Source organism: Cebidichthys violaceus, unplaced genomic scaffold (assembly GCF_023349555.1).
Source record: "Cebidichthys violaceus isolate CVI_PGR_0920_01 unplaced genomic scaffold, fCebVio1.0.p SCAF_145, whole genome shotgun sequence".
NCBI classification, from domain to species: Eukaryota; Metazoa; Chordata; class Actinopteri; order Perciformes; family Stichaeidae; genus Cebidichthys; species Cebidichthys violaceus.
In genome coordinates, this window is record NW_027176313.1 from 17,501 (window position 1) to 42,259 (window position 24,759).

The 24,759-nt window shown below is 44.3% G+C and overlaps 2 protein-coding genes across 3 annotated transcripts in view; one reads left to right on the top strand and one right to left on the bottom strand.

Moving 5' to 3' along the window:
- mtm1 (myotubularin 1) overlaps positions 1 to 11,037 on the bottom strand; it is a 16,277-nt gene extending 5,240 nt beyond the window's left edge. The window contains exons 1-15 of the mRNA XM_068709365.1: positions 10,969 to 11,037; positions 5,986 to 6,070; positions 5,044 to 5,116; positions 4,387 to 4,481; positions 3,346 to 3,456; positions 2,877 to 2,978; positions 2,676 to 2,759; positions 2,440 to 2,589; positions 2,128 to 2,313; positions 1,526 to 1,708; positions 1,260 to 1,415; positions 1,069 to 1,116; positions 822 to 914; positions 300 to 413; positions 25 to 201 (exon numbers count right to left, since the gene is read on the bottom strand). Coding sequence (XP_068565466.1) covers positions 25 to 201; positions 300 to 413; positions 822 to 914; positions 1,069 to 1,116; positions 1,260 to 1,415; positions 1,526 to 1,708; positions 2,128 to 2,313; positions 2,440 to 2,589; positions 2,676 to 2,759; positions 2,877 to 2,978; positions 3,346 to 3,456; positions 4,387 to 4,481; positions 5,044 to 5,116; positions 5,986 to 6,045 — 1,632 coding nt within the window. The 5' untranslated portion in view covers positions 6,046 to 6,070; positions 10,969 to 11,037. The remainder of the gene's footprint in view (positions 1 to 24; positions 202 to 299; positions 414 to 821; positions 915 to 1,068; positions 1,117 to 1,259; positions 1,416 to 1,525; positions 1,709 to 2,127; positions 2,314 to 2,439; positions 2,590 to 2,675; positions 2,760 to 2,876; positions 2,979 to 3,345; positions 3,457 to 4,386; positions 4,482 to 5,043; positions 5,117 to 5,985; positions 6,071 to 10,968) is intronic.
- Positions 11,038 to 14,560: 3,523 nt separating this feature from the next.
- nat16 (N-acetyltransferase 16) overlaps positions 14,561 to 24,759 on the top strand; it is a 34,918-nt gene continuing 24,719 nt past the window's right edge. For both annotated transcript variants that reach the window (XM_068709366.1, XM_068709367.1), the window contains exon 1: positions 14,561 to 15,041. The gene's annotated coding sequence lies outside the window, so the exon portion shown is untranslated. The remainder of the gene's footprint in view (positions 15,042 to 24,759) is intronic.

Consider the following 24,759-nt stretch of genomic DNA (forward strand, 5'->3'; position numbering starts at 1 on the left):
CTTGACAACAGACGGAGGTCCTACCTGTTGCCGTATGCGCGGGTTCCAGCGGATGTAGTACGTCACCCACAGCTCTAGGTGGCGCATGCTGGCGACGGGGTACAGGACCCTGCCGGACTCGGGGGTGTAGAAGGGGTTCAGATACATCTCCATCCTGCTGTTGACCAGAGACCACAGGGACACCGTCTTCGACCTCACCTCCTGATCAACAGAAAAGGGGGGGGGGGCGGAGTCGTGAGACGCCACACAAAAAGGAGAAGTCGAGAGCATTTGGAGTTTCGCCCATCTGCCCGTCTTACATGCTGGTCTCGTGCACTCTCACAGTTGTAGAGGAAGGTCCCGAAGCAGCAGCTGTACAGGTGGTCCAGGATCGTCAGCAGGAGGCGCTCATTGAACTCAAAGGCTGTAGGAAACTGAGAGGAGAAGAGGAGCAGAGTCAAGAATTCTGCATCGAACAAATTCTTAGTTTTTAAGTTTAAAAATTCGTAAAAATAAATCAATAATCCGAAACGTTTATCATTTATTTTCTGTGACTTTCGGATGCCGATGAGGCCATGTGTCACAATATTAATAATAAACACTCAAAAGTTTGGGTAGCGGTCGCGACCTGTCAATCACAGTAAGCCCCGCCCTAAAGCATCTCCTGCTTTATGGTCCGTTTGACTCTAAATGGACCATCATTCACAAAATGAACATCACGCTGTATTGAAGAAGACTTGAGTGTGGCTTTATTTTAGGACAAATGCCGATGAATCGACGATGTGTGACGCCGCAAATACGTACATTTTGGGCCGAGCGATGCGATTGGTTGTTCAACGTACCTGTTTAGTCATCTGCCACACGCAGTCGATGAACTGAACGAAGATGGGTGACCGGTCCTGATCTGCATGGTTCTTGTCGCCGTGGCCTATCCTCTACACACACACACACACACACACACACACACACACACACACACACACACACACACACACACACAATGATTAACAGGAGCTGTTTCTAGCAAAATATCTGAAAGTAGATTCATATTTTTTTTTTTAAATACATCATTTTAAAAGAGTTACTTACGGAGGCAAACTTGTGGCCAAAGCTGATCCACTCCTTCTCAATCAGCACCTGAAAACACAGCCGTCACCGTCTGTCCATTCATTTCCCCACAGCTGACATCCAATTACGCGTAAGCACAGTAAAAACCCGCTACGGCGGTGTTGTTGTTGTTGTTGTTAAAGCTCACTGTGCGCTTTGCGGCGTTTACCGACCTGGAAGCCTCGGAGCGTGCGGTAGTGGCTGTCCAGCATCAGCATGGCCAGAGAGGTGAGCTGAGCGGTCCGGTCCCAGCCGTCGCTGCAGTGCACCACCACCGAGTTCCCGCTGGAGACCTTGTCCGCTACCTGGATGGCTCCCGACAACACCAGCTGCACACACACACACACACACACACACACACAGAGAGATGCTCTTTAGACCACGAGTCATTGAAGAACCCAGATGAAATGATGACATTCGGATTCTCCCCCCCCCTCACCTTGACGTGTTCGAGCCAGTGTGTCGACTCGAGGCTGGACAGCCAGTGAGACTCCTCCACGTTGGGGTAGACGATGTCTTTGAGCTTCTTCAGGGACTCCCTCATGACGTGGATGTTCTGGATGTCCAGGAAGACGAGCTCTGCGTTCTGGTACTCGTCGCCCTCGTAGCCTCCTCCTGTGGCCTGAGGGGAGCAACGCGTTGATTTGACGTTTTGTGTTACAGATTTGTTTTTATATTCACTATTTCTTATGATTTTTTTTTGGACATACTATACTAGAACTTTTTTCGACAGATGAAAAAGAAAAGAAATGAACTCAAACACAAGTGAGTAAACTTTTTTGCATATTTCTTTCCTCATTGGCCCTTCTGGGCTTCCGTAGATATTAGAGCGCCATGACACAGAAATGCCATCTTTGCATTTGTGATATTCGGACTTTGTGTTTTTATTTCCGGGGTTCTGTTTTTTAAGGGAAATCCTCAAGGTGTAATATCTAAACCATATCAGAACTACCAAATACAAGTAAGTCTCTGTCTCTTTCATTTCCCTCTCATTACGTCTCATATGTCTGTCCCCTGTAAGTCTGTCCCCTCCCCTCTGACCTTGTTGGCCACGGCGTTGACGCTGGGCCGAGCGTCGTAGATGGTGAGCTTGGCGGTGTCGTTGGCCTCCCTGATCACGTCCAGGTAGCGCTCGTCGTCCTTGTTCCTCTTCCCCGACATGCCGACCAGAGGCTGGCTGCAGCGGACGATCACCGCCTGGTTCTCCCTGTGGATCCATGACAGGACCTGAGGCACAGAGAGCGGTCAGTGCTGCAGGACGGGGGGACTCAGCGTCTACCCAGCAGGGGGCGCTCCAACCTGTTCCTTCTAAAGAGTTTGATCGGTAGCAGAGTGCTTGGATGTTGTGCTCACCGGTATGCGTCCTCTGGACCTGAAGGCAGCCACTCTCCGGAGGTCCTCGTCTTTGCTCTTGAAGGGCACGGCCAGCACCGTGGGGTAGGTGTCACACAGCTCGTAGCTCTTATTGATGAACGTAATGCGCCACTTGTTGTTAGGTAAGCCCTGGAAAAGACACCCGTCCATCAGGTCACTCACTGAAACGCTGCTGCATTACGTACCGCCGTAGAGCGCCTCCTGCTCCTCCTCACCTGCCGTCTGAACTCCTCCATGGGTTTGTAGATGTCCCAGCCGTTCTCCCCGTACTTCTCCTGAGTCACGTATGCAAACAGCAGCTGGGTGGAGGACAGAAGGAGACCTTTCATTCACACGGTGGAACGACGGCAGCTCGGTGAGCCGAGACGCAGCAGGAGGGGCTTAAAGGGGAATTCAGCGCGAGGAGCTGTCCTTACCAGACCGTGTGACAGAGGGAAGGCGTGTTTGAAGAGGAGCTCGAAGATGTCTCTCCTGCTGTGACCTTCCTGCTTCAAGGCGAACCTCAAGTTCCTCATGTCCTGAACAGGAAGGAGAGGATCAACACACTCCAATGTCAACGAATATTCATGCAGAATACTAACGCTTTAAATAACGCCACTGTTGCTTTCAGAAGTAACATAAAAAGACAAATAAATAATAATAATAATAATAAATGTAAAAATTAATAAATAAATATGTATTCATTTCTGTATATTAAATACCAGGAAAATGTTCTATTCCACAGTCTGGTATATGTCAATTAGAGTGTTACAACATTTAAACATAAATAACACACACACACACACACACACACACACACACACACACACACACACACACACACACACACACACACACACACACACACACACACACACACACACACACACACACACACACACACACCTTGCAGGTGATATCCAGGCCGTAGGAGTTTTCTCCTCTGCTTGACGCCCCACCCATCTTCTCCACCCGGCTGATGGCGCCCAAAGGAACGTCCAGCGTCACCACCACATCCTGAGACAGAGTTAGCATGTCGTTACAATCACACACACATATATATATTTATTTATATTTATCTGTCATTTCTGTCTCTGCTGTTTTGGTTTGGTCTCACCGCTCTGATCAGTGACACAGCTCTGAGGATCACGCTGTTCACTACCTCACTACCTAAACAGCAGGCAGACACAGCTAGAGAGCAGCTGGTGGACATAGAGGAGCATCTAGAAGCTAAAGACACAGATATTTGTCTCAGGAGGTGGTGGAGACCCAAAACAGAGCTAAAATAAGAGTGATTATTGGACTGATCATCAGGTGGACACAGACACAGAATGCTAATGTTGCTCTCTGTCTGCTGGATGTGTTAATAAGCAGCTAACAAGGTCGTTATAACAACTTGTACTTTCAGACTGAATGGATCTGTCTGGCAGAGGTGGGTGATTTGAATGGATCTCAGAGTTTCTCCCACAGGATGGGCTGCTTGTCTTGTTCTCATCGGCTCAGTGTGAAATCAGACGTTCATATGAAAGCGGAGGAAGTCCATTTTTGCAAATCGGACAGATAATGACAGAGTAATGTCAGCTACACCTTCTCTTTTGTGCCCTGGGTGTTTGTTTGTGGATCCGTTTAGCTTTTGACAGTTAAAAAGTATGCTGAATCAGCTATTAGCAGTTCCTGTTTGCGCTGTACCCATGACTATACAGACTGCTATCACTGGACTTCATTTAATCATAATGTAATGATTGGTCGGCAGCTTCTGAAGTGATTTTTTTTTTTTCTGCTTTGGTTTCTGAGCCCATTTAAGGAGGTTTGTTATCTGACATAATGAAATCCTCATCAGACTGATGTTATGAGCAGAGAAAGGTTGTGATTATTTGACTTTATTTTGTATCAGTCGCACGCACGCACGCACGCACACACGCTCTGACCGGCTCTAACGGGACTTACAGCATCCGAGCTCTTGAAGTGGAGTCTGTAGTTGGTGATCAACACTTTGCCTTTCACAGCTCCGTTGAATGGACAGATGTAGATGATGTCTTTGTCTGAGAACAGATGAACACAGACGTCGTTAGTCACCTTCTCTCAAGACGGGCCTCGCTGGCTCAGGACAGCTTCTCTTTATGCTGTTACTTAAGGGACGACATCACGCACAGAGAAGAAGGAAGCAGGAGAAGAGGAGAGAGCCGTGCAGCAGGTAGGATATGAATACCGTCTTGTGAGTGTTCAATAAGAGACGAAGGAGGACTCAGCATCTGGCATCTAATTCACGTGTTAACTGATTACAGGTGGTCAGAATCAGAGAGTACCGACTGTCCCCAGTCCTAAATACCGGCCCCAGGGTGGAGTGGGAGGGAGGGAAGCTAAGCTAACCCAGCTAGGACCGAAGGCAGCTCCACTACCCAGCATGCTCCTGGCTGCATGATGCCCGATCGCAGGAAAATAAAAGTGGGATGAAAGCAGCGGGAGGTCGGTGACTGCTGGGCCCACATCTTCACCTTTGAGTTTTTTTACGTGCTGGAATTACATACAGGAGGAACCGCGTCGGGCTGGAAGCAGCTCCTCCGACAGAGAGGAGGCGGGACTGACGGAGCTCCGAGCACTCACCTATGATTCTCTCCTCCCCCGGCAGCAGAGACACATCGGCTAACAACTCCATCTTCAGAGACTCTCTGGACGTCTACAAACACACAGAGCAAGGCAATAAACAATAGAGGAGACAGCAGGAACACATGCATTTGAGAGGACGGGTATAAAACAGTTTCACACGTCATCTCGTGCTTTCTTTAGTTATTTTCAGTGGAAGTGTGGGCTTCAGTGAGACGAGACACCGTGAACACTTCTCCTTTTTAAGACGCTCAGCTGAGGAGCCGTCACGCGGAGCCATTAAGGAGCTTAGCAACTACACTCACACCGCTGCTCTTCATCCTTATTTGGAATTTTGAGTTTATTAATTTAATTATTTTTCCCATTTCTATTTGGTATTTGGGCGAGTTCATTCTTCGTCTGTTCGGTTCCATTCAGAGAGCAGATTTTTTAATAACGAGCGCCACAAAGGGAAATATGTGTTAAGCTTTGCTGTGTTTTAATTATTTACAGTTTGTGTTGTATGTTAGGAATAGCTATATTGAAATTCTTCACAGAAACACTTGACTGGCTGGTTGATGAAAGTTGGGGAAACCCTATAACTGCCTGCTGTTCATCAGGCCCCCCTCTATGCTGCGTGTCTGAATAGTTCAAAGCTTCTTCCATAATGCTGATTATCATACATTTGAATATCAATAACTAGGCTGAGTGCTCGGAGTGTTTTCTCAAACGTTCTGACTTTCCGGTGTTTAAAGCTCCGTGCGGAATGAGGCCTAGAAAACCCTCCAGTAGTGGCTCTAGTGCAGAGATCAGGACTGGATCCCTCACTGGCTTCTCAGCATGTATGAAGTATGAGAAACCCCCGTAAGCAGCCCACATACCAGATTTAAATCTCAGCCCCAACCAGCTGACACAGGTCCACAGTCCACACGGCAGACGCATCGGACACATTGACCCACTTACACTGGAGATGCGCGAGTCCAAGGGGTTGGAGTTGTAGACGGAGGAGACTGGTGAGGCCATCGCTCAGGGAGGGGGCTTCCACAGGCTGAGAGAGAGAGAGAGACACACACACACACACACACACACACACACACACACACACACACACACACACACACACACACACACACACACACACACACACACACACACACACACACACACATCCAGTATCAACGTAGTCCAGGATGTTTGTTTTCACACTGTATGAATATTACATAGGATGAGTTAAAGAACGGAGAGAGAAGTGATAAATCAATAATTCATGCTATTAGGCTGACCCTGAGGCTTGGACTGTCGCCATGGTTATCAGTAATCAAATGAGTTTCTATAATAAATGTATTACCCCATGAAATAAGGAATAGTAACGGCACATTACTCCTCATGCGTCACCATTAAACACGAAGAGTTATTGTTTGTTGTGACACAGCGCTGTCCCAGGAACTGAAACACACCGACGCCCGTCGTATTTTACATGTTGGCCACAGTGTGTGCGGTCATTTGTTTGTAAGCACACATATGAGCACATTAGCATTTCACGAGCTACCACTGTGATTATTGCTCATTTTACAGCCGTCTCCATAAAAAGGAAAAACCCTTCAAGTCTGATTTTTGTCCTCGTCCCTCATTAGACAACATCAGCAGAGTAACGGACGATAGAAGGAAGCGTCGTTTGCTAGTTTGGCAGCTTGTTTTGTTTTGATGCACAGGTTTCCTGGGGGCTCAAGGCTGCGACGGGACGCTCCGTGTGATAAGACCCGACGACAGCAGCTACCTTTACCCCGACACAACCCCTCCCTCTGTATATCTGACTGACATCTGCTTCTCTCACTGAATGAGTGAAGTGTGAGAGACCACTGACCCGCGAAAAGTGGAGGAGGTTCTCTTCCTTTGTGTGTGTGTGTGTGTGTGTGTGTGTGTGTGTGTGTGAGAGAGAGCTTGATACAGTGAGTCCTCCTGTACCTTTTTAGGGCAATTTCTGAAACAAAAAAAAAAGCCAATAAAAAAAGCCATAATATTGAGCCATATCAACATATTTATATATTTAAGGGATGTCAGGCATAAGACAATATTGTCAAAACTATTATTAAATAATAATCGTAGCATCAATTAGCTCATTATTCCAGCAACATCACATTTAATTCAATTCAATGTATTTAGTATAGCCCAAAATCACAGGTTAGCCTCAGAGAGCTTTACAATCTGTAGACATGTGACATCCTGTGTCCCGGGACCCTCCCATCAGAACAGGAAGTACTCCCCCCAAAAACCCTTTAACGGGAGAAAAGAGTCTCCATCAGGAAGGACAGAAGTGTGACAGATGTGTACAGAATGACCGACATAAGACAAGAGTGATCAATATCACCACGATGAGCCCACTAATGCCATCACTACATTACTGCACCATCGATAATTAACGAGCTAGCCCTCTGCTTATATTGAGTTACCGCGTCTAAGCGCACACAACACTTGTGTCAAGGTAAGGTGAGTAACAGGTGTTCAGTGTACTGGGGGGGGGGCAGTAACGGCTCATCTCCATGTGGCACTGGATACCAGCTGTCACTCAGCTGTAGTCATGGAAACGCATCTAGACCAGAAGCCTAACCGGGATGTACGGTGAGCTACACTCCCAGACGTCAACCTCTGTCTCTGTCAATTTAAGCCGATGCGTCATATCTTAAAGCTGCATTCTCTCTAGTGTCCACCAGGGGGCGACTCCTCTGGTTGTATAGAAGTCTATGAGAAAGTGACTCTACTTCTCTCTTGATTTATTCCCTCAGTAAACATTGAAAACATGAGTTTATGTCTCAATCTCTAGTTTCCAGTCTTCTTCAATACAGCATGATGTTCATTTAGTACATTATGGTCCATTTAGAGTCAAACAGACCATAAAGCAGAGGATGCTCTACAGACAGTATGACATTCAGATATTACTTATAAAGTGGAAACTATCCCGTATAACTCCAGCAGCGTGGCTCCTCTCTCATTAAGTTTGGGGTCTCATAAGAGTCAGACGTTAAAAAGAAAGGCTGAAGCGGCAGATGCCATTTATTCAGACTTTTATTGGGGTTTTCCAGGGTGAGTCCAGCCGAGCGTTTCCACTACCGTCTCACAGTGCTGCTGTGTTCCTGCTCGGGTCGATCTCGGCAAACCCTTGATTAAGCTTTAATAAGCTATTCTTCAATGAAAACCGGTCCGACCGACCAACCAACCAACCAACCAACCACACACTTAAGTGGTTGGTGGATTGTTTTTTTTAACAAATTGCAGGGAGGAGTTGTACAAACTGTCACAGAGCAGCACTGCAGACGACGGGCCCCGACTGTGGTTCCAGACTAGCACACCTCCAGTACGTCACCAAGGTGCACTACTTTACCACGCTGCAGTGGAAAAACACCGTATGCACGGCATGCCTCAGCACGCCGATCTCCCTACTGAGGAAAACACCCTAGCTGTCCCTACGGATCGAGTTCCAAAGAAACATAGGATCCTACAATTCCCACAACGCAACTCGACGGCGTATTTTCTTTAGACCCTCCCTGCTTGGCGAACGCTCTCATATTTAATCCACATCTTATTTTAACATCCGCAGCACAGCTGTTTGAATAGGCTGATGTTTGTGAGGCGGGAGGAGTCACTCTCACTGGGTAAACATTTAGAACACGTCAAATATTCCAGTCAGCAGAATATCGACGGAATGTTTTATTTTGAAAAGGATGAATCACATTTTCAAAAGGTTCGACAAATGTGTTCAAAATAAAGTTACGGTTAAAAACAAGTCCATTCATTCAATTCAGAAGCACAAATGAGCTTTTCTGCTCAAAGGAAGTGATACACAATGAACTTGTGTATCACTAGTATATGCAAGGCTGGTGAGTCAGAGGGAGAGAAAGTGGGAGAGAAGTGAAACTGAAACTATTTTGAAATCATGTGATTAAGAGATTTTAATCCTGCCCGTTGCCACCAAAGAGCGATAGAAAGAGAGAAACCCAGACGAACCAATCGGGTGCGATTGATTCAGAGAACTAGACGACAGGATGCTTTTGGGTTTGTGGCTCCCAATGGAGAACCTCCCTCAGAGGTCTGTGGTTGTGAACACCATTCTCACCGTCGGTCTGCGCTGTAGTCGATGCATCAAAGCTCACATTAAGTGTGTGAAACTACAGGCAACGAATGCTTCCTCATTCTGTGAAAGCCTGTAGAGCAGCAGGGCGCAGTTTGTAGGGTGAACTAATGATAAGTCTGGTTAAACTGAGGTTTTGTGGAAAACGAGAATCACCAGCGTAGAGCAGCTTCCTGTGTCTTAGGTCTGGGCATTAAACGTCAACACGGACCCTGACCAAGACTGCAAGGAACCCGGTTGTGACCCTGGAAGACCGGCTTTCCTTTGCTGCGACAAACACGTCTATTCCTCACCTAGAAGGCCGGTCCTGGTCTAGGCTCTCGTGGTCTGGTGCCTACACGCTGCGCCAACCCGACCTCTGCAGCTCCTGCAGGATGCAGCAGGCCGGCGGCTGGCCTTCAACCTACCCGAGTTCTCCCACACTGCAGCGCTCCTCCGCAGCCAGCACCGGGTGCCGGGTTTTGGAAGCACCGGCCAAAACGCTGATAAATATGAAGGTAGCCGCTGGATTTGCTTTAGAGTGGCTCGATTTCAGAATCCACCACTTGGTGTAAGTCGCTTTGGATAAAAGCATCAGCTACATAAATGAAATAGAATGAAACAACCACTCCGCAAACAAGTGATGACTGATACCATGAAAGGAAACAGCGCCTTGTTTACTGACCACAACATCTGTAACCATGACACTAAAATGTGACTAAACTTTAATTACAAACAAAAACTAAATCAGGCGTTGACTTTAACACATATACAGTAGATCCATACTGTGGATATATATATATAGATATATAGAGATATATAGATAGATGTATATGGCAAACTAAACTGTCAATAACATTGGCCATGCTGCTGATGGATGCATTGATCAGCTCCCCTATACAAAAGCCAAGCCAGCAGCTGAGTCTGCGCATGCTCACACTAACACAAACACCTTTCAAGCCTAGCTAGGACTGTTCATATGCATTCACAGGCATGTGAATTACCCCCCCCCCCCCCGCCCCCCATTACACTGACACAAGCCCCCATACTGGATTTGTTTAACCCACTTTACCACCGGAGCTGCTCCTGACCTGGTGACCTGTGCTTCAGTAGCTGGGCCACTAATGATGATTCAAATCCCAGTGATTCCCAACGAAGCGCGCGCGCGCGCGCACACACACACACACACACACACACACACACACACACACACACACACACACACACACACACACACGTTCACTTCGACAACACAATAGTATATCTGCAAAATACTTGATTTTCTCCGTGAGCGCAGAGCGGTGAAATGACAATATCGCGATACAAAGAGCAAGGAGTTGAAGTTCGATACGCTTGTTTTCGTTAAAAGGCGCGCGGTACAGTGTAATTCAGGGTTGTCCGGCTAGCTAGCATTGTCCACGGGCTAACTGACCTGACAGCAGCGGAGCAGTTCGCGGTGTGGACACACAGCTCCTGGTAGGAACACACAGCCGAAGGTTGGCTTTTCTGTGTGTTTCACTATCTGGCACGCAGTTGGCGTCAGAACCGGGAGGCGCTCGTGGCTAAATTCGAAAACACCGAACAGTTAAAAAGCGGAGTGCAGAAGAACAAAGCTCCACTAAAACCACCTAAACTGAACTTTTCCAACTTAGCCATTCCAATAGACACAGCTGTGGAGTTGCACCAGGAAATAGCGGAGGCCTAGACGCTACGACAGCTTGTTCAGTCCGAAATTCAGACCGTTTCTGGCCCACAGTGCGCAGGAACCTCCGGCAAACCCCTCCGAAGGACACTCATTAGGGACTCAGGTGGCCTCGTTGTGGCCAAATGTCTTAACTTACCCGCAAAGTGCGATTCTCCCGTGGCTGAATGTCGGATCTGTTTCCCTCAAGCCACAGCAGGAACTTGCCCTACGTCACGTGCCGGACTGTCATGGCGCGGATTGGCTGGTTGTCAAATTGGAGCTCGCAGGGAATGCAGGGAAATGTAGTTTTGTAAATGGGTTGGCCTATTTCTTTTTTTGTGTGTGTGGGGGGGGGGGGGGGGGGGGGCAGTTTGAAGTGACAGGTATGTCTGCTGCATGTGTGATCTGCAGTTATAAATAAAATGAAACAAACATGGAGACATGGAGAATTGCATTTTTATGGCAGAAGATAAGTCAGCCTACTTCACTTTGACATCAAAGAGGACAGATATAGTTACAGCAATATGATGACATGCGCTGCATATAGATATGTTGTCTAGAAAGAGGGACATTAACTATATTATGTAACATTTATGACAAAGTAGGGAAAAAACAGTTAATGGTGTTGATGATTGACCACAATGAACAGACTGGAGAGGAGATGTCTGATTATTTAGATTACTTTAATAAAAGCTGTAAATGATTGTTGTAGGAAACAAAATTTCCCCAATAAGAATTTATCACTATATCATATCATATTTTCACTGTATATGTAAAATATTACTGTAAATTGTCTCTCTCTATTTTAGTTTTAGAAGTTTAGTTTTAGTTCATTGCAAAACAAAAGGTAAACCTCATAAATAAATGATGTATAATGCTAATAATAATGATAATAATACTAATGGCAATAATTAATTATTATTATTATTATTATTATTATTGTTATTTCATTATAAGTGAATAAAATTGTAAAAAAGCAATTATCAAATATTTTTTCAACTTCAAGATTATTGACAGAAATCATTTGAATGTATCTCAACCTCCTTGGTTTTTGTCTCTTACATTTTAATTTAATTCCCCTGATGCAGTCAGCATCCATCACCTTTCCTCTAACTGTCTATTTGTGTAATGTCATCATTTTCATTTGATAAGTGTAATGTCTATATATACACCTATTTGGCTGCAAGATGATTTTCAACTATGTTACAAATATAAAGCGACATGAGCACGGCTGCACTGCCCTCTGCTCTTGTCTCAGAGTTTGCATTGGGGCCTGTTCTGATCGTCTCTTACAGGTGACTTGTGTCATTGCAGTCTTGGAGAACGCCACGGAGATCACATGACGGACTTTCACCCTGCCCTGGATTACTGAAAGATGAATTTCACTGACAGCTTTACTATTATTATTTTTCTTCAAATGCATCGTGATAATGCTGCTGTCGTGAATTCTTTTGTCGACGATATTCAGACTCTAAGCAGGAGCAGAGAGGATGCCCTGAAGTGACCTCCTGCAGTTCTCACACGTGGCATCAGAGGACAACAGAGCACAGATGGAGCATGAATGGTGCCGTCTTTATAACGCTCTGAAACGCACACAGAGGTTTACGCCTCAGTCCAGTCTGCTAGCCCAGACCCATTTAACTATGCATCAAGAGCCTGGAAACCCTGATTTATTGAGTATTATGAAGTCAATTTGTGAATTTTTGTTGCAGACAATTGATCTGTTTTTTGTGAAAATTGTTTTGTGGTGTATTGTTTGAAAGCCGATATATGGAAGTCCATAGGGGACTTTATTAAAAGGATAATGTAAACTTGAAAATGTAAATATTAATTTATCTTGTGTAGAAATTAACATGGAAATCCAATTTTCATTTTCAAATACATCTATGGGTCGTCTATGACCATATTAAGATAAAAGTGGAAAAGCTGACGTTTGAAAATTAAATTTCAAACAGCTTTTACATTTTTTTTATTTTAATATGGTCACAGAACACCCATCATACAAGTACGTGGAAACGTTAATTGCATTATTACATTTTAATTAAATTTTTTTTTACTCAAATGACATTTACATGTAAGAAATAATATAATGCTGTTGTAGGATTACGTTTTCAAGTTTGCATTATCCTTTTAATAAAGTCCTCTTTGGGCTTCCATAGCATACGCAATCTGCCGCATGTATGCAATAACAAAAGTGTCATACATTTATCTGTTCGTTGTGTTATGGGTTTTCATACGCAATAGGAACGTTGTGTCAGTAGAGGCACACTCTCACAGTTTTATAACAGAAACGATAGATAAGCAGCACTTTGTTCCCTTTGGAGTTCTTAAAACTGATGTTTATATAAGTACAAATTACTTTTCTTTTTTTGTAATCATTGTGACTGTGGTGCCATCAGCAGTGTGGACCTGTGCCGAGACATCGATTCCACCGAAGGGGACATTTCTCCCTGTCGATGGCGATACTCTACCTCCCACTAGGTTCCCCCGGTGGACGCTCTGAGATCAGCTGTTAGAGGGACCGAGGGATCTCATAGGGAGGTCTTGTTCTTCTCAATGATTTCATAAATTCACTTGATGAAGAAGACACCTTACACACGAATACATCTCCGCTCGTGTAATGCAACAATCTATACTCACAAGTAAATCTTTAAACATATTGTTATAACTCAAATAAATGCATAAAAGAAAGAAAACGAAATATTGAAAACATATATCTGTGTTTTCGCTAAGTTTTAAAATGTGTTCTTAGCAGCTCTTTATCCGTGGAAGTCCTACTGAGAGAAGAGCAACTCCATTGTGCACGGGCGGATTATAAAACAATGGGCCCCTGGGTACTGACACATAAAGGCCCCCCCCACACACACACACACACTACTCACCAGGGCACACCTCCTCTATCACTCAAGACCATTTTTCCTTTTTTTTTTTTCCCCAGAAGGCACTTTGTAGGTCACCTTAAACTGGTAACTCAACACCCCCTGAAACTCTTGTTTTTTTTGCTGCATGGCCTCCAGGATTTGAACTCCTCCCCTCCTGCAGTGCAGCACAAGCAGATTCCTGGAGCCGAGACACCGCTGTTGCTAACAGGTGCATTTTGTAAAAGAGATCTACAAATACCGGGGCTGAGTATTTGTGGTATTTTCTTGTTTGAAATGTGTTTGTTTATCTGTTAATGCATTTTAAAAAGGTTGGTCGGACTTAAACCGTCTTAAAAAAAAAAAAAATGTTCTCATGAAGTTAGAAGATTTGTATCATCGGCAAAGAACATTGGAAAAACATGATCCGCAGCGGAACGTTAGCGTGAACATTGACTGCTGGATGTCGGATATGCTAACATTACAACCGAACTCTTCTTCGGTTCTGCTGGAGTCGACGAGTGATGAGCGGTTCTTCTAGGGGGGGGGGGGGGGGGGGGCTGATCGGCTGTTCTACGAACCGGTACGCCTTCCAAACGGCTGCACACCGGGAACAGGCGCCGCCAATGAGTCGCCATGAATTTTACATCAAAAAGCATTGGGCCAGGAATAGATCCTTGTGGCACCTCATGAACAAACTTGGACAAATTGCTTTCCCTCAACATATGATTTGACAATGACATCCTGAGTTTCGTATCTTTGAAGCTTAGAAGCCTTTTGGGGATAACAGCATCAGCACCAGCTGCTTTTGGAGGGTCTAAAAATACACCAAGCGAACACTTTAAGTGTACTTCAGATCTGAGAAAGCTCCATTCTTGTGTGTGTACGCTATTTATTGTGTGTATTATGCCTTAGTTTATTTTAGTAGGTCTGATGGCATTTTTATCCACTTTTTTTTTTTTTTAAAAGCCAGAAATGAGATGCAACCGCTCTTGCTCCTTGGAAGTCTTCGCACGTCCCTTTGATACTGACACACACACACACAAACGAACACGCACACACACGCACACACACACACACACACACACACACACACACACACACACACACACACACACACGCACACTGAGATAGTGGAGGGGGGAGGGCTGCGGTGATGAGCCGCTCCAGTGAGTCCAGTACGGAGGGGCTTGACGTAGGGAACTGGGAGAGGCGGGGCTTGTGGTTTTTGGCCCCTACTGAGCCGGTCTGCCCCGTCTTTCATTCATCACCGGAACTGTGCAGCTCGTGCATCCAGCCCCGCGGTACCGCCTGCCATCCTGTCTCCTCCGACCGCCGACACCAAGGACACCGCCGCCGGCCAACATCCGCGGTAAGACCCGCGAGAGCGGACGGCTGGTGGGAGAGAGCGGCTGCCGGTTAGATAACGCGCGGCCCGGTGACCGTCCTATAGGTCTGCGCGAAGGAAAATTACCAGATCTACAGCATCCCTATGCGGGGGCTATGGAGCGCGTGCGGTGCTCCGCGGTGCTTTAGTAGGCCCGCGGGGTACATCGTGACGTATCGGATTTGATGGTATTGTTTGATTTTGTTATATAATCTCCCCCAAAAATGTGCGCTGCGGGCTTCTCGGTGATGACAGCGTGGTGACCTTGTGGGATTATTTGGGCAGATATTGCCGTGCTTCGGTTATCGCGGCGGGCATCACTAATGACGACACACACACACACACACACACACACACACACACACACACACACACACACACACACACACACACACACACGCCGCTGCTGAATATGTTGGAGCTGAAGCCCTCAACAGTTCCTCCAGCATCTTTATGTGTCCCCGCGTCTTCTTTATTTCTGCCACATGCACACGCTGCTGGACAGAATACGATGCTCGCTGACATTCAGGTCGTTCTGGTCACGTTTGGTTCCCATTCATCCATCCATCCTCTCCGCTGCTCCCGTCACGCGCACATGATGACAGATGGGAACATGCATGACAACTTGGAATGCATAAACAAACAATAGAACGCTTGCAATTCAAACTTCAACTTCTAACGGTGTTTTTTTTTATTTTTGTGTTGATTCATATTTGATGTGTGTGTGTGTGTGTTTTGTGTTGTGGCTGTGTCAGAGAATGGCTGCTGTGGATGTTGTATTGGACAACGTGTTCTGTAAATTAGGACAGAATAACAGCAGCAGCAGCAGCACACACACACACGGCGGTGGTGAGGATGCGCGTGCAGCTATTTGTGATCAGGGAACATGTCAGAGTGGGACCGGAAAACCGATTGGTCGATCGATCAATTCGTCAATTCACATTTTTAGCAATGTTCATGATTGGCTTCTCCAGCAGAAGTGTCAAACAGGAGGTGGATGTTCTCCGTTTAATAGCGTTGAAAACTAAATATCGTTGGACCTTGGACTGTGATGGGCCTTTTATCCTCATTTCTCTGACATTCTGTGAACACAATATGACAGATTTACTGACGTCTGAGTCAGTTTAATCTGTAGCTGCAGTTGATTGGAGATAGCAAGTTTTCTGGAATGCATTATATCTTATTAAATATGTGCTAATTTTGTATACATTTCCAGAACATAAATCTGAACATTAGGGTTAAAGCAGAGGGATTTTTGGATATCCCTTTAAATCACTGCATAAATTATAAATTACTGTTGAGGAATGAAATGTTTTATAAATCAGGCTCTGAATGATGTAGAAACCTTTAGAATAAGGATGAAACTGTAAAGTTTGGTGTATGTAAGAACTGCTGAAGTGGAGATGTCTGAGGAAAAACTCATGAATTGTAAAATTCTATTACAGGTAATTATGGAAAACATTAACTAATATATATCCCCATGAAACTTCCTTAGTTGATCACTTACATTTTTGTATTACAAGTTTTCTGACATGTTATCTTTAGATATGCAAATGAGGCATTATCTAATGCTAATTATTTGTGAATGTAGGAGAAATTGAAACAGACAAAGTAGTGAAATAAAAACCTAAATGTGTGTGTTTTGGATGTTTTCTTTCCACCAGTCTCAAAGAAAACCTGTCATGGAAGCAAAACAGCCCAAAATCTAGAAAAATTACCAGAGCATGAAAAACAATGTTCTATTGAGAAAAGCCGATCATAATCTCCCTAAAGCGCTGAAACTGAAAGATATCCCTCTTACAATGAGGTATGTTTAGCATCTGACTTGAACGTTGTCAATTCATTTTCTGTTGAATAATCAACCGATTGATTAATCATGCCAGCACTTGGCAGCATATAACATATGATACAATGTTGAATATGGTCTCAGAGGTTACGATGAGATTTTTAAATCATGTTTTTTTTGTCATAGAGCTCTCTGTTTAGGCCGTTGTGTGCTGGAGAAGATTGATGATGAGGATGCCGTCTGCAGCTATGCGTGATGGTTTCATGGTTCTCATTTCAGACACATTGGGACCAAGTTGCATTAATGAATCGCGTGATCGGACAAAAAAGAATACTTAGCCTTAGTAAATATACAAAAGAGAAATAAGACAGAACAATGAATTGGTTTCCTTTTTACAAAATGATACATTTGTATTACTTAAATGAGTGTTTAAAGAAGCTTAGATGCAAAGAATGGATCATCAGGGCTCAATTTCAACGTGAATACTCTTCATTTCAATATGAAAATGTCCTGGTTGTACTTGATCTCACTTGATTTAGTCAGTTGTCTGACGGCGTGAACGCACGCTAGTTGGGACCGTAGCCGCCTTTCCTGTCACTCCCTCTCATCCCACATGACATTAACAGCATGTGAAGCCGCATTCGGTTCACTCAGCCTCTAGCTGTCATCATGAGTATGAGATTTCGGGGATTTTTGATGGCTATTAGGTGGAAAGGACTGCAAAAGTGTCAGCAAGCCGGTGCTAAAATGGCTGCAAAAGCCACCATTGTCTGCAGGCCATTAGGGCTAAAATCCAATATTAACACACACACACACACACACATTCCAATCTGCTGCTAGAACCTAAAGCTTCAGCTAAAAGCATTTTATATCTGCTTCAAGCAATCAACAAACAATTAGGAACAATGTCAGTATGCAAGAAAAAAACATATTTAGCCTACTTTGTAGTTTATACGGTGTGAAGACTAGCAGTACATCTTAATGTTTTTCCGTATTTTCTGTTCTGCATGTGAATGCATCAACAGGCTCAGCTTGGCTTTGCACTCGGTGCTTACATTAGCATGCTATGCTAGCATTAGCTTTGGATAAATGCATCTGCTAAAAAAAAATGACCATAATGTTATAGTGCGGGTGATTATGATTGTGTTTGGCACGCAACGGTTTCTCTGTTAGCGTGCTAATATTTGCATTTAACACGTCGACGGGCAAATGCGTGTACAATGTCACGTCTTTTATATTAATTGATTGGTTGCCAATTGATGACCTCAGTTAATTCATTTGGACATTTGCTTTACAATTTAGCACAATAGTGTTAACGTGTGCACTTTGCCAAAATGCAATCACAAGACTTGGTCAGTTAGCATGCTAACTTGTATCCGTTCAAAGTGATGAGACGCACAAATGTTTCTGCTAAAGGAGAATCTAGACGCCTGTGCAGCTTTACCAATTGTACTAAGAATGTAAGTAGATATAGAGTCACGTGAAAGTAACACCTCTTCCATTACTCCTCCTGTAACACTATCACTCGTCTCAAAGTGCTCTTGATTGGGTAATGGCCCTTTGGAATGGAGTTACGAGGGCCGGGGGCCTGATGCCAGTTACAGTAATGGACAACAGAAACTACTGTAGGTATCAGAGTCATGAAGAGGCTGTAGTCCAGCTCGTCCGTGACGTCTTCTTCTGACACACGATGACAGTTGTCAGCTACTCATCATGAAGAATTAGTAACAAACACAAATCCACTGCGTGTGCATGAAATAGCCCCAATATCTGATTTGACATTTCTGACATATCAAAACATTTAGGCTTCGTTTGTACACATTTTTCAGCCAATGCTTTCTGGGAAAAATTCTTCCCTCACACGATTTGACTATGCATGTGGAAATGCTCCATTTGGCGGACCATCTGGACTCTAGATATCCACTACCCCTTCATCCCGAACAGAAATGGGACACACTACACGAGAGTGCACAAAATGGAGGGACGGGACCAAGACCGTGTGTAGATAATGCTCAGTGCTCACAGTAAATGAGACATGGCTCAGTCATGATGTGACATTAATGCACAGGTAGTATTAGAAGCCTAGTTTGCCTTATAGGCTTTGGCACTATGTTGGGAGGCAGGGTGTCTGCAGATGCAACAGCAATCACACAGACTCTAGAGACGTAAAGCTGCGTTCATTAATTATTTGGCCAGTAGGGGGCAGCAAACAAGCTCAAACAGCACCTGACATGTTATGGCATTATAACATTGATATTGTAAATAAATGTGTCAACTAGGGCTGGACATGATTGTCACTTTTGACATTCAAAGCGTCTATTCAAGTGTGTGTCGTCATAGTTTATGACATCGTCACCCTAAAAAAGTCGTCAATTGGAAGAAAGGGAGCGATTGGATTACATTTTTTATTTTTATTTATTAAATTTTACTTAGTTAATAAACACGTCAGTGCAAACTGTTTTTTGACAGCAGTGAAAACGTAGTGAGGTTTTGAAAGGCTAGACGCCAACAAATATGGATTGAAGTAGAATATTTCGTTAGATAAATACATTTTTGAGGTTTTTTCAATAAATGTTGACATGTGGACTTATTGTGAATGTTTGGAGTCAGAAACAACCCAAAGCACAAATAGTATAACACTAGTGAACTGAACTTTGCACTAATGCCGGCTTTAAACACAATAAATAGAAGTGCGAAACCAAAAAAAAAAAAAGTGGATTTAAAATTTGAATGTCAATGTTATGAATGAGGATTTTCACTATTTGGTACAGCCCTACTATTAACACATTTGGCAGACACAGAGCAACATTAGTCATTTGTCATGAGGACTTTTAAGCTAACTTCTAAAGCTGAATTAGCCCCCTGAGTTAGCTATCGTTGATGCTGCACATGGGGTTTTGCTTCAGGGGAAACTTGCCATGTAATTTTGTTTATGTAATGCCATAAACTAGCTGGCTCTTCATCTGTGCACGCTGGTTTACCAAAACAAGAGGCTGAAAAGCTCTTTAGGGCGGACAGGACCTGCAGAGTGGATCGATTCTCCTTTGTGAGTTCGTCACTTTGAGTGACTCCTTTCACATCACACACACTTGTTATTATTAGCGCTGAAACTAACAATTATTTTTTATTGTCAATTAATCTGCCGATTATGTACTCCAGTAATTGATTGTTGTAGTCGTTGTTTGGGCTATAAAAAGTCATAAAATGGTGAAAAATGCCGGTCCTCAAATGTCCTGTTTTGTCACAGAGGAGTAACGAACAGAACAGTGGGCGATTAAGTTAATAGTTGACAGCTAATCGTCTTATCGTTGCAGCTCTGATTGTTAATATAAAACTGTTGATTAGTGCAGCTCCAAATAGTGATGGGACAGGTGTGTTGTTTTTCAAATTGGCCATCCTCTCCTATCCTCTTCATCATCATCATCATCATCATCCTCATCATCATCATCATCATCATACTCACTTTTATCCTCTCTTTTGTACGGTGACTCACAATTGAAATACTTGCTGTTGTCATGCAAGCTCACACAGCTGCTGGAGAGAGAGAGAGAGAGAGGGAGAGAGAGAGGGAGAGAGAGAGAGAGAGAGATAGAGGGAGAGAGAGAGAGGGAGAGAGAGAGAGAGAGAGAGAGAGATAGAGGGAGGGAGAGAGATAGAGGGAGAGAGAGGATGTGATCTGATGTCTTTTGACAGTTTGGTATTTGGAATTGAAAGCGTGGAGGCATTATTGTATTAATCATGGGAGGGAGAGAAAAAAATAGGAAAGCACAACATGGACATCCTTTTCTTTCCACTTTTGTCAACACATTTGCTCACACAGTCCGGTCTCTCTGTCTCCCTCTCCCCGTGCAAACAGGGCCGGGATAACCAGCGGTGGTTCTGCACATTCCGCGCGGGCTTTCGTTTGTTATGTGTGTTGTCACGCAAGATCTAAAGTCTGCTGCTTTAAGCTCTGTGAATATTTGCCGCATTATCATGACAATCGGACCGCTGCTTCCATGTTCCTGTGCTGTGATCATGTGGCCTCTAACACGGCTCTTGTGTGTCCTCACGTTCCAGATACCTACCTTGGTGTGTACCTTGGTGTGTACCTTGGTGTGTGTCACATGACTATTGCTTCGCTGGGATGTCTTGCTGCAAATGCTCTGCTGATAAACTTAGGATATACGATGCATGCATGTATATATATTGTATATATATAATAAATTCCTGTTGATCTACTGAGCATTACCTTTATCTATTGTAAATGTATTAGTTAGAGGAGTACTTTAGTTTGATTTAAGAAGTTTTAGATTTTCACTTAATTATTATTACGTTATTTTTGTATTTATTCTTCTGCTCTCCACTAATGTCTGATGAATGTACCCGGTGTCCCGTGATGAAAAAAGTTTATAAAGTATTTTTATTATTAGAATTAGAAATAAATAATTGAAGAAGCATTGCATGAAGTAGAGGGCTGCGAAACAGGGCGATAAGAAACAATGCTCTCCCCTTAAAGGTCACAGTTTTGATGTCTTATGTGCCAGATTTAAACTTGTTAAAGACACAATCACCTGGTTTGCGAAGACAATTTTAAGTGATAACTCACAAAAAACGATTGATTGAGGTTGTGACTCTCATGAAGTCACGAGGGGGGAAAAAGATTCCGTCCACTGCACAGTCAAGATTTTAGCGTATTCCTCCATCAACCAAGACGTAGCTGGAAATCACATAATGTCCAAATACATTATACTGATTATTTACAGCTGTATACTACTAACCCTGTATGGGTGTGATACGTTTTCAATCATTAAGGGATGTTGACTCGTCGTTGTTTTGGTCTTTGTCGACTAACCTTTTGTGAGTCGTTTCTAAGAAAATGATGAGCACAACTCTGTTAAACAGAGATTTAAAATGGTGCTTTCGCCTGATTGTTTGTGTAGCAACTGAGTTTTTTTCAGATCAATCAACGAGTCAACTAAATCCTTTGAGTGACAGTGGACTAATCATTTCTAAGGACCGCCTTTTATCCCTGTTGTATGGCCTTGCTCAGGTTAAACCTGTTGTAAAACATGACTCACAGAGAATGAATGCTTTCTTTTATCGTCTAGTTTGACAGATTTTGACACTGTAAAATACCACATCTCGCTCGCTCTGGCTAACGTCAACCTCGGAACGCACCAGCTATCGGTCTGACCATAAGTCTGGGGTTCTGGTGTAGCCAGTGAATATCTCTTCCATAGCCAGTTTACAAGCTAATTTCAAAATGATAAAAATCGAAATCATCGTCAGACGATTGCCGATGGGTTCCAAGCTTTCATGCTGCCAATGCGTTGTGCCAATGCCAATGCCTCGTTAATCACTAGAACTTGAGCCGGATCAGTACTGAGCATGTGCAACTCTCGACAGAGACGAGATAGAAGCGAGGTGGCTCACTTGTTGCCACTTCTATCACTGAGATTGGACCAGGCGGCAACTGCCTGCAACTCCGGTTCTGCCAAGTGAAGCCGATGCGAAAGCGTCTTCAACTCTACTGACCGACTCCTCTGGTTGTATAGAAGTCTATGAGAAAATTACTCTTGATTTATTCCCTCAGTAAACATTGTAAACATGAGTTTATGTCTCAATCTCTAGTTTACAGTCTTCTTCAATACAGCATGAAGTTCATTTAGTAGATGATGGTCCATTTAGAGTCAAACAGACCATAAAGCAGGGGATGCTTTAGGGCGGGGCTACACGGTGATTGACAGGTCGCTGCCACTACCAGAGCCGTATATGGCGTCACTACGTCCAAATATGGTCACTTCTGTTCATTGGTTGCGAAAAAAACAACATGGCGACGGCCATAATCCAAGATGGCGACGCCTAAATCGCTGCACAAAGTTTTAATTTTCTGGAGCCAATGATGGAAGTAGCTAACGAGTGAGCTAACGAGTGAGCTAACCCGCGTCTTACTCAGCTCTGTTGGGAGTTGCACGTGCTCAGTAGCGATCAGGCAGGATGTACACATAAAAAAAATGAACCTTAGAAAAAACGGGGGTCATATTATATTCAAATAGACATTTACGTCTTCCGAACAGTGGATATCCTCTTTGAAGTGTTGCATTGTGGGTTGTCTGCAGCCTAATAATGACATCTCGCTAGTGAGCTTCTTCAAATCTGTTCACAGGTCTGTGTTTTTGTCAGCCCTAAACGTTCTTACTTAGCCCACTTTACCGTACAGGTTTCTGAAGGAAATAATGACAAGAAAAATGCAAACAGCCAGAGACAATCCATCTGACCGTGTGAGACAAGACAAGTGACACAAATGGTGGATTTGCTGGAAAAAGGAAGAGAAGAGGCTCCGAGGACGAGGACGATCCGTGACTCACGGCGTCGTCATGTCTGGAAAATACGACGGTCAAATTTGCGGGTGCGTTTGCTGGTCCTCCGAGGCTCTCGCGTGTTCAGTCGCCGTAAAAGCACGGCTTTTAATCAGAGAAACCATATTTACTGAAACGAGCCCCCGGTGAGCAACTTGGGATATTATACAATCTTTTTCCTTTTTTTTTTACTGTGCAGAATTTCAGCAGATTACAAAAATTGACGTCACGCGCACCATTGCAGGGACAAACGAATAAATCTGCCTCTAATAGCACACGTGACCTTACAGGGAGTGTTAACTGTGTGCTACACACACACACACTTGTACATGCACACACACACACACACACACACACACACACACACACACACACACACACACATTGTGTGTCGCACTACGGGGACCTTGGAGATTAATGACTGTATAGGTGCTGCAGTGCAGAGGGGAGGCCAGGGGAAGAGGACAAGAGGAGGGAGGGATAGATTTAGGAGGGGCGTGGGGGAGCAGGAGGAGGGGGGGATGGTAGGGAGGATGGGAAGAGAAGGAGGGTGGGGGGTGGTTAGGAGGAGCTGGAGTGCAGGCTGAATGAAGTGTGAATAGGGCCAGTAGGAAGTGAGGAGATGAGGAGGGTTGGGACTAAAATAGAAGGAGGCAAAGGAGAGGTGAGAGGCCAAGAGGAGGCTAGGAGGAAGTGGAGGAGTCCAGAAGGAGACCAGGAGGAGGTGGAGAAGAATGTTGCAGCTTTATTGTGCAGATAGGCCTGACTCGTGATGAACTGCTGCAAAGTCAAAGCGGACTTGCAGAGCGTTTGAGATGCATTCACTCTCCCTCCCTGAAATCGGACAGAACAGACACAAGAATAAAAAACACAAAGCCCCCCCCCTCACTGTTTCATCATATTTATTACACCCGCAGCTGTCCGTGGGTGTAATGACACACACGTAATCCCCGCCCATCCCCCCCCTCCCCCTCCTCCCCGTGACCCTCATTTTACTGGGCCTAACTGCCATTCATTCACATGCATTTGTGTCCGGCGTCAGAATCCAGATTTCCCGAAATGTCACGCAGACACGAACCCAGTTTGAGCAAAACCCCAGTTCTGACGGCCACATTTACACAGGCCATTCATGCACTCTATTTCTAATTCAACGATGATTAAAAAGGATCAATCAACGCTCGCAGCAGTGTGTTGTCGTACCCAAAAATAATTCAGTCCACAGTCTGACACTGAATCTGAAACTAACTAAATTAAAATGCAAGGATGGTGATATTTTATACTGTCAACAAATCCCATGTGCAGAGCCAAACCAATGCTAAAATGAGCTGCCTGGTTCCAAAATGTATTACATTGCCATACAACTAAACTGCATTGTCAATATCTTTTCGAGGGGAAACATGTTTTCTCAGGTATCACGGTTGTTATCAACCTTTCTGTACCTTTCTAATCCTAGTCGCCCGAGGTGAGGTGAAACAAACACCGGACTGTCACCAAAGAAAAGAGGGATTTCTTTTGTTCTTTTTGCAATTCACAACGTTAGCCGCGTGTTTGAACTGCGACCGCAATCCAGGAGAAA